Source organism: Ursus maritimus, unplaced genomic scaffold (genome assembly GCF_017311325.1).
Source record: "Ursus maritimus isolate PB19 unplaced genomic scaffold, ASM1731132v1 scaffold_2, whole genome shotgun sequence".
Taxonomy (NCBI): domain Eukaryota; kingdom Metazoa; phylum Chordata; class Mammalia; order Carnivora; family Ursidae; genus Ursus; species Ursus maritimus.
In genome coordinates this window covers 403190-412996 of record NW_024424452.1, presented here as the reverse complement: position 1 = coordinate 412996, position 9807 = coordinate 403190, and the positions used below count along the sequence as shown (strand labels likewise).

Below are 9807 nucleotides of genomic sequence, written 5' to 3'. Positions count from 1 at the left end.
CCCCCCCCCCCCCCCCCCCCCCCGCCAGGGAAGGTGTGTCGGAGAAGGGCAGCCGGGCCAGGGGACAGATACCAGGTTGCGTTGGGGGAGGATGGGGCTGGAGGGGCCCCTGTCCCCCACCAGTCCCCTCGCCCCTGGGGTGAAAACAGCTACTACTTTAAGAAGGACTTGTTAGTTTTCCTGGGCCCTGGGGACCGCAGGGCACAGGGGGGTTTGCGTCTCTGATTCTGCGTTTCCTCCTGGCGGCTCGGCTCTCAGCACCTGTGTGGTCCTCTGACGTTGGTCCAGCCTGAGCAGTCGGGTGAAGGTTCGCAAGACTCTTCTGTCTCAGCAGCCAGGCTAGAGGCGGCAGTCCGGCCTGAGCTGTGCGGGGTGCATTTCCCGCTGAGGGGAGCCCGTGGTGGGTGCCGTCCCCTGAAGGCGGCCAGTGCATTTCAGGAGCAAGAGGCTGACCTCTGACACTGCGTTCTGGTTGCGGTCAGCAGGGAGGAAAGGTCCCCAGTGGGCACACTCCACCTCCCCGCTGTCCGCATCCTCCTGGTTGGGTCCGTTCCACCGCCACATTTAGGAAATTACGTGTCCAGGCTGCTTGTTGGCACGGCCGGTGCATCAGACTCACCAGCTTCTGTGCGTCTAACACACTGTTCTGCATCTGGGGTCTCAGGACGCCCCTCGAGGGGAAGCGCCTCCCCTCGGGAAGCATGCGGAAAGCCGTGCTCTGGTAGGATCATGTTTGCCAATGTTGTTACTTTGTATTTTGTGTCCAAAGCAATGTGTACACAGTGATTACATAGATAGACTCCTTCTATCCACAGAAGCAACCCCTGGTGCTGGGCTGGTGCCTGGGCAGCAGGGTCACGAAGGGCCCTGATTTCCTTTTTCCATTTTCCCGGGGGAACCGAGCCGGTTGCTCCCCATGAGGTGATGCGGTGGCTTCCGCCCATCCGTGTTGCTTCAACTCTGACAGTTGTGGTGTGTTTTCTCTTCCAGTGACATCTTCGACGCCATGTTCCCTGTCACGCACATTGCCGGGGAGACCGTCATACAGCAAGGTATGTTCCCTGCTTCTCTGAGCCAGAGCGCCGGGGCCACGGGCCGTGGGGCGTGCCTAGTGTGTGAACACAAAACCCGTGGTCTGCCCTCAAGGAAGGTCACTAATAAGACCAGACACGTTGCTTTGCACACCCGTTAACAGAGTCGAACCCTGGGATGGGCCAGGTGTGGATTGCAGGTGCCCCACCACACGCGAGACACGGGTGACCGTGCCACGGGAGCATGTGCCGGCCACGTCACTGTGTGTGTGTGTGTGTGTGTGAGAGAGAGACTATCGTGGTGTTTGTACAAGTTCCATTTTTAAAAAATTAAGGAAACAATAGTTGGGACCCAGAGGTGCTTGGCCTCCGTGAAGCGAGGCTGCAGGTACCGCGTACAGGGAGGCCAGAGGCGCCACACGTGGTACCCTCCGCATCGTCTGCTTTCTTTCTTCCAGGGGACGAAGGAGATAACTTCTATGTGATTGACCAAGGAGAAGTAGATGTGAGTATCTCTTATCTGTTCTGGAAAAGAGCGCCCTGGCCACGGCCAGGTCAGTGACATAGCAGCTTTCATTTAAAAGGCAGGATAACAATCTCGAAGTGCAGCGTGGCGTTAGGGCCTGTGCCTGCGGACGGCGGTCCTCACAGCTCGGCCGGGCTCTGCCCGACACGGGGGCTGCAGATGCAGGCCTCTGCCACCGCCGTGGCCGTCCGCGCTTTGTCAGGCGGGCGGGAGCCAAGTGTTTACAGACCCAGAGGCCCCGACCGTGGCTGTGGTGCCGCCACCCTCTTGCAGAACAGCCTTTCCTCCTGTCCCCACTCCCCCTGCTCCATCCACCTCGCCGGTCTTGGGCTAAGGGCCCACGTGGCCGTGGACCTGCCGAGCGTGAAGGAGCCCCATGCCTGGAGCCGCGTGCCCCTGGCTCCCGCGGGGCCCCTGCCCGAGGGCTGAGGGCCTCCCTCCCTGGGTCGTGCAGGCGGCCGTCCTCACAGGGCCTTGTCGACAGCAGCCGAGGGGGCCAGGCTCGAGTGAAGCCCTCTGATGGGCTTCTCTTTGAATCATGCCCAAGCCCTTTTTGCAGCCACAGGGTGGCCCGAGCCCGCGGTGTTCTCTCACTTACGGCGATCCGTGGGCACCTTGCTGCCTCTGCAGGACCGTCACTGCTCCCTGCTGCTCCTCTGTCGGCCTCCCTCCAACGTCCCTCGTCAGCACGTGCATTTGGCCCCATGGTTTGGTTTGTGGCCCGGGTAGCCTCCTTCCGTGATGACTCAGCTCAGTCTGCAGTGACACTGGTCACCACTGGGCCTCCACGCCTCCCCTGCCCTGCACGCCTGCCCTCGAGGTGGGGGCCCTCCCCCGGGCTCCTGAGCGAATTTACTGACATGGGCTGGTATTGCCGTGTTCCAGCTCCCAAATTCCGGAGCTGATGGCATAGGAAGTGACTCACGGCCGGGGTCTCACAGCAAAGGGCCACACAGAGTTGCCTCGGGGACCCCAGCTGCTCTGTACTGAGCGCGGGGCCTGGTGCTGAGCTTCTGTTTGCCACCGAAGAAGGGAGCTGAGGTGGGAGACCGCGGCCCTGGGCCGCCCACAGCCACAGAGGGCTGCCAGCCCACAGAGTCAGCTCCTGCTGTCTTTGCTGTAGGTTAAAGCAGGAAATAGGGAAGACGGGCAAGCACGCAGCCAGCGCCCCTGCCTGGCAGCCCCCCCGGACCTCTCCGAGACACCAAGGACAGAGGCGGCCCGTGGGGAGGTGGGGTCGGCGTGTTCCTGGCTCAGATCCACGTCCTCCCACGTGGTGCTCGTCCTGCCTGGCTCTCCCACGTCCTTCTCACTGCCCCTTTCTCTCCCAAGAAGCCTGTCTGCCCTCCTTGCCTTGCTTACNNNCCTGCTCATACGCTTGCTGCTCTCTCCCTATGTGTGGAGAAATCACTTGAGGGCACATGGCCCCTGTCCTCCGGCTTGTAGGTTTTGGGGAGGTGGATAATAAGCAGAAAAGTAGCCAGTCAGTGTCTTGCCTCTGGGTCTTTACTCCTCCTGTCCCTCTGTTCTTCTGACCTTCCTTGCGAACTCCTCTGCACTGTCAAGACCCTGCCCACGCCTGGCTCCTCCCAGTCCAGGCAGAGCCATGCCCCGCTCCTCTCTCGGACTGCTCTGCTGATGACCCAGGACCTTTCCTGCTGCATGGGGAGCCCTGCCTAGATCCAGATCTTGGCTCCTGCGTTTCTTCCTCTCGTGTGTTCATGGAAGTTTAGGCGTCTCCTAATTCAATTCTGGGACACATCTTCAGAAGACTGAGTCGAGTCATATCACCAGGGCTTGGGCAAAGATGAGAGCCGGAAGGACCCTGGGGAATTCTGAGCACACCTGTGGTTTTGCTAGGTGAGCAGATGTGGGACATGGCAGACCTTTCACCCAGAGTTCTTCGCTGTTTCTTTCCAGGAGCCTGGAGGGCCTCCATTGGGGTCTTGTGAGATGCCCTTCCCTGGCCCATGCGGGAAGGCATCAGATGGTCAAATGCCCCTCAGCCTTTGGGCCCAAGAGCTGAGGCCTCATCACTGACCGCCGTGGGGTCAGGTGGAGGCTCTGGGATGCTGTGTCTCTGCCCCCTTCTTCCCCCATTAATCCACTCTCTCCTGGCCGCTGTGACCATCGCCCTAGGCAGACCCCAGCCCTGCCTCCTCCTCCTCCCCGCACACACACTGCAAAGACCCCCGCTCTGAAGCAGGAAGGGGGCCTGCAGCCGGGTGCCGGGCAGGAAGCCCTTGAAGATGCGAGGGCAAGGAAGGGTGTGGGCCCGAGGGAGGGTCCCGTCAGCAGCTCGTGGGCCCTGCCGTGCTGGATGTGCAGCTCCGGGCCGAGCCCTGCTCCTGCCACTCAGCCGCTTAGCGTGGGCCGTTCGCCTCCTCACACCCACCCGGACATTGATCTAAGTGTGCTCACGGGTCCAACAGGATGGTGTCTCCTTGCAAACCGTCAAGTACCGCTGTCTTGCCCCACTGCCCCCAGCACCTTCAGAGGTAGGATGGACTGCTCATCCTGACAGGACCCCTCCCCGCCCCCGAGGAAGGTCCCAGAGCCCAGCCCCAGGGCCCCCTTGGGATGGGCTAGGGGCCGACAGGCCGTTCCCAGCCTCCCTGTGCCGGCTACCTGGTGCTGTGCCAGGTGCCGTAGCTGGCTTTTCTTGAGGCCAGGGACTCATGGAGGCAGTTTGGGAGTGGGACAAGTGAGGTCACCTTCTTGTAACCAGAGTTCTCCAAATATGGTGTCTTGGCAGGTCCAGTCCCCCAGCCCTGGCCTCAGAGGCTCAGGTACAAAGGCAGCTTTAAGGTGCTCGCTGGACCCTGGCTCGCCTGAGCCGGGGTGTCCGCGCCCCGTGGGTGGGTGTCTTCGTCCGGCTGTAGTCTCAAATTTGGGCCAGCCAGCCTTGAAGGGACAGGCAGTGACTTGTGGGGCTGCCCCGCGATGCCCGTCGGGGTCCCCCACCGGCCTGTTCGGGTTCCCAGCGGGGAGGGCAGACGGGGAGCCCTCCTGTGATGTGGGACGTGCTGGGCAGCGCCGCATTGTGGGTGAAGGCCACATTTAAGGGAATCAAAAGAGCTCAGTCAGGAATCTGGGATGAAAAAGTGGCATGTTGGTTAGCCGGGGTGAGTTATGGGGTATGTATTATAATAATTACTGTTATTATTGCTCGCGGCGTGAAATTGTCCCAGATGCCCTGAGGCCCAAGCCCTGCATTTCTGTGCCCGTTTCTGTAAACTGCGTTCTAGGATGCAGGGGAGCGACCTGGGTGACCTGGCTCTTAGGCTCCAGCGGTGCTGGTCCCATGGGGGTGGGGGACCCCACCAAGTGCCGAAGCCCCACGGGAGGCAGGTTCCCCCGGGTCCCCACCCTGCCCTCTGCCTGGCTGGGCTCAGGGGTGGGCTTCCTGAGCACCCCCTCCTCTGCAGGGTGGACGCTGCCCTCTGACCAGCGGTGCCCGGGGGGGCGGCCAGGTGACCCGTGCCAAGAGCACCGGGTTCGGTTAAATTATGGTTTTCCAGAGAGACACCGCAGCGCGTGTTGCCAAGAGCTATAATCCATTTTTCTAAGTATAAAAATATCTTCCAATTTGTTTTATTCGTGGAACATAGCATTTCTACTTAAAAGGATACTCAGCTGCCGATTTTAGGGCTCAGGAACGTAGCTCTGTCTGAGGCCTGGCTCCTCCCTAATCCTGCGAGGCCTTCACTATTTTCGGACCCTCCTTTGTGCTGGGACCCCCCCCCCCCGCCCTCCGGCTACTGCCCCACCCGGTTCCCTCCGGTTTCCAGCATCGGCGGGGGGCATGAGGCCTCGGAGCTGTGTCCCTGGCACAGGGCGCCCAGGGCCTGGCCGTCTGGCTCTGTGGGTCACCGTCAGTTCACCATTTGCCTGGAGCTCTGATGTTTTTTATTGGTAAAATACAAATAACGTAAAATTTGCCGTCTTCACCGTTTCTAAGTGTCCAGCTCAGGGGCACCGAGCTCATCCACGCGGCTGTGCGGCCGTCCCCCCCCCCCGTCTGGCTCCAGAACGTTCCTCATCCACGCGGCTGTGCGGCCGTCCCCCCCCGTCTGGCTCCAGAATGTTCCATCCCCACACACAGAGACCCTGTCCCCGTGACACATGGACCCCCACCCACTCCCCCGGCCCCAGCCCTGCTGTCTACTCTGTGTGTCTGTGAGTCTGACGACTCCGGGACCTCGTGTGAGTGGGGTCCCCGTGCGTGTCCTTCTGTGTCCGGCTGGTGTCCCTCCGCCTCCCGTCCTCGGGGCTCGTCCCCGTGGGGCAGGGGTCCGGGTCCCTCTAAGGCTGTTGTATGGATAGAATACCCTGTGTTCCTCTGTCCACATCAGTGGACACCTGCGCTGGCCCGCCCCCGGCCGTCATGCATCTCGCTGCTGTGGGTTCAGGTGTCTGCTCCCGCCCGTGCGGTCAGGATGTCTCTGTGAATCAGTCACTTACTGGTTCACCTGGAGTCGGCCGTGAAGCTTTTCTGCAGTATCTTGGGGCCTTCCAACCCCTGCTTGGCCACAGAGCGCATCTGGGGACCCCAGCAGGCCTTTTCCATTCTCTGCTGAGGTCCTGGCAGCACAGCTGTGGTCAGTTGGTAAGAACTGTCCTCGGGACCTGGGGGACAGGGAACTCAGAGCCACCCCCATGCTGTGGTGACCTTCATACAAGCCCCACACCTGCTCCATTTTCAGGGGGGGTGCTCAGGGTGTCTGCGAAATCCTGCCCTGTGAGCACCTGCGTGTTGTTGACGTGGGGGAGGGCCATGCACCGGAACAGATCTGGGGTCCTCTGGAGGGGACCTGAATGGAGAGGGAACCTGCGCGGCCCGGGTTCTGCGGACAGGAGCTGCAGGAGGGACGCCTGTGCGGGGTGACGGCGGGGGGGGAGTCGTGAGCATCAGCCAACAAATACCTCCCCCCCCGGGGCATTTGGCATTTGGGGCTCGAGGTGACAGAGCCTGGTGCAAAGAGCAGCACGCAGAGGCGGGGCTTCTGCTCCCTCCAGGGCGCCTGTGGAGAGCCCCGCCAAGGGACCGGGTCACAGGTGCATGCTCGCCGCAGGGACGTACCTGCTGCTTGTGGCGGGAGCCTGGGGAGGCGGGAGAAGACGGGCCGTTAGGTTTTCCTCACCATCTGTGAAGGCAGAGCAACAGCGGGCGGCAGGCTTGAGTGCCAGGTCGGCTCCGGTGTGTGAGACGCGGCCCCTCGCCCCCGCCTGCTGCGATGACACAGATAACTCTGCATGCTGGTGTTCTGTCTCCACTGTCCAGACGGTTTCCGCCTGCCCGTCTTTGTTTCCTGTGGAGCAGAGCGCTGCCCCAAGATGCCCAGGTCAGGGAGGGCAGGCGGCGGAGCAAGGTGGTGGAGCGAGGCAGCAAGCACACCACGTGGGCGACACTCACTCAGCCCTGGGTCTGCGTCTGAGGCTCCGGACGCCCGGGCCCCAGCTCGGGATCTGACTGAGCAGGATCCCGTGCCTTTGGTCCGACCGCCGTCTCCACCGCCTTCTGTGTGGAGCGGAAGCGTCCTGTGCGGTGCGGGCCACGTATCAGCCACCTGCTGCCACTCCGGTCGCTGGGCCTCGGCCCGTGGGCTCTGACGCAGCCGGTGGGATTGCTGGGCCCGCTGCCCACAGCCGCCTGTTGAGTGACCTCCCTGCTCCCTCTCCGCTCCCCTCTACAGCCCCATGCTCTTCTCCACACCCTGCCAGAGGGGACGTCACAGCACAAACCCGATGAAGTGCCGGAACCTTCTGTGGCTTCCTTTTGCTTCTAGGATAACATCCCAGGCCTTCCCTCCCCCACGTGGCTCCTGCCCCCTGGACATCTCTCCCTGCTTGGTCATGCTGCACCCAGTACCCTCCATTTCACTGTGGCCCCAGGGCCTTTGCGTATCCTGTCCTCTGCCTCAGTTGTTCTTCTCCCACATCTCTGCACGATGGCCCTGGACACTGGGGTCTGGCTCAAGTTCTCCTTCACGGAGAGCCCTCTACGCACAGTCGCTGCCATGGTCCTTCTGAACGCTGGGTCTCCTGTTCTCTTCATGCCCAGAGTGCGCTTCATGATGAATGTGTGTTTGTATGATTATTTGCCAGCAGTCTTCCTCCCAGCTGGTGGGTGAGTCCCCGTTGACAGGAACCCGCCTGCCTTCCCCTGCTGTCCGCCAGCAGTTAGAATGCACAGGGCACAGAGGGGCGCTCACTCCACACTGGGGGCGATGGACAGACGGATGGATGAATGCACGAATGCAGAACGGCTGGGTGGGAGCTCTGGGTTCAGCCGGAGAAGTCGCTGTCAATGGTGGGACCATAACTGTAGCCCAGTGGGGCCTCCCACCATTTTTCTTTTAAAAGAAGAAGAAGAAACAAAAAATGAAACAAAGCGAGAAGTAGCCCCTTTGCGTGCCAGCTGGGGTGGGGCCCAGGGCTGTGCTGGCCGCGGTGACAGAGGCCAGTGTCCCGAGAAGGATGGCCCCTTTGTGCTCTGTGGGGCGGCCCGCAGTGTGGTCCTGGGCCCGTCTGGGGCTCCGCACAATGGTTTTCTCTGACGCCTCGCAGGGAGTTCTCCGAGGCCTGGGCTTCTGGGCAAGAAGGGGGTCCCCGGCAGCCCCTGGTGATGATGCATTCCAGGCCCCAGGTCCCCTGGGTCCCCTGGGTCCTGCCCTGCTTGCTCTGCTGAGCCCCTTTCTCCGTGCCCTGGGTGTCTGTTCGAGGCAGGTGGCTTCCGTGTCTGCTCAGGTGTGAGGGGGAGGCCCCCCGTGTCCCCCCGACTACCGTGTTGGGCAGAGTCTCCCGACCACAGAGCCACGTTCCCGAGCTCCCGTCGCTGCCCCAACTTGAAGAGGCCGCCGGGAAGATGCGCACCGTGCGCTGGTCGGAGGCCATTTGGTTCAGCTGTTGGGGGGCAGCGTGTAGCAACACTTGCACAGGGATGGGGCCCCGGCATTCACCCCGGAGAAGTCGCAGGAAACGTGCGTTCCCTGCAGGACGGGCGCCTGTTCCGTGGCTGTGAAAACCGGAGAACTGAACCCAACAGCTGATGCCGTGGTCGCTGGAGGGGACCCGTCACTGGCGGGGTCCCGGGGGAGCCGTGCCGACGTCACTGAGCTGTTGAGCTGAATCTGGGCACGCGGGTGTTTGTGAGTCAGACGTCCGTGGGCAGGATTTCGCAGCGAAGCGGAGTGCGGGGAGGGCCTGCTGGGGCCAGGTTGCCAGGACCCTTGAGAAGTTGTCACCGCCCCCTCTCCTCGGCCCTCGAGCCCTTTGGAGAAGACCCGGGGCGTAGGCTCTGGATGATGTTGTCTGTGTGGTCCCTAAAACTCCTGAATCACGCATCCCTGCCTCGGGGGAAGGACGGGCCATTGTCCTGTGCTTCGAGGGCCTTGTCGTGCGGAAGCTGGCGACTCCTCTCGCGGGGACCCGGCGGCCCCACCTGCTTGCGGGAGCCCGAGAACACAGGCCAGGAACAGGCACTCTGCGCTCCGCCGGCCTGGAGGAGGCTTTCGGGGACATGCGCACAGGCCCCCGCGGGCGGCTTCGCCTCTGTGCAGCCGTCGTCGCCTTCCCAGCCAGCTTCACCGTCGGCCGGGCCTCCCAGGACCCGCGCTCGCCCGCCTTACGGAGTTATCACCTGCGTGGTGTTTTCTTGCGGATGCGCGTTCTCTGCCTCGGTTATTGCCCAGATAATGAGTCATTGATTTCAGTAAGAATCGCGTCCATGACTCACGGCAGTCGTTCTTTCCCGACGCGCACCCATTTTGGCAATGGGCACTATTCTTCCAGCTCATTGACGCGCTGGGGGAATAAAGCCGCGTTGTGTCACTGTATAGTAACGGGGCCTGCATGGGCACCGCATAATGAACAATCTGGACCATTCTTGCGCCATGCGGGACGTGCAGGGTCAGTGCATAGTGGCAGCACTGTGCCGGGTCACCCACGCAGGCTGAAAGGGCCCCTCTCAGCCGGGCCTCAGCGGCGCCCCGGCAGCGTCTCCGCCAGCCCCAGGCCCCGGGAGCTGGGTGCTGCGGCCCCGGGCAGGGAGGCCCCGTCAGCATGGCTCCTTGCGGGCGGGCAGGCGGGCGGGGGGCAGAGCCGGGAGGGCGTCAGCAGGGGTGCCCGTGGAAGCGCTGAGGCTGACTCACCGTGTGCAGCTGGGGAGGTGGGCCCCGAGGCCCATCCGACGTTCATGAGGACTTGAACCGAAGGCCGGCCAGGGAGGCAGGCAGGGCTTCTGCACAG

General features: G+C 62.4%; 1 protein-coding gene across 2 annotated transcripts in view; it reads left to right on the top strand.

Moving 5' to 3' along the window:
• The window catches only part of PRKAR1B (protein kinase cAMP-dependent type I regulatory subunit beta), a 106587-nt gene that overhangs the window by 71292 nt on the left and 25488 nt on the right, over positions 1-9807 (top strand). For both annotated transcript variants that reach the window (XM_008698287.2, XM_040634618.1), the window contains 2 exons: positions 991-1052; positions 1490-1536. In XM_008698287.2, the coding sequence (XP_008696509.2) occupies positions 991-1052; positions 1490-1536 (109 nt within the window). The remainder of the gene's footprint in view (positions 1-990; positions 1053-1489; positions 1537-9807) is intronic.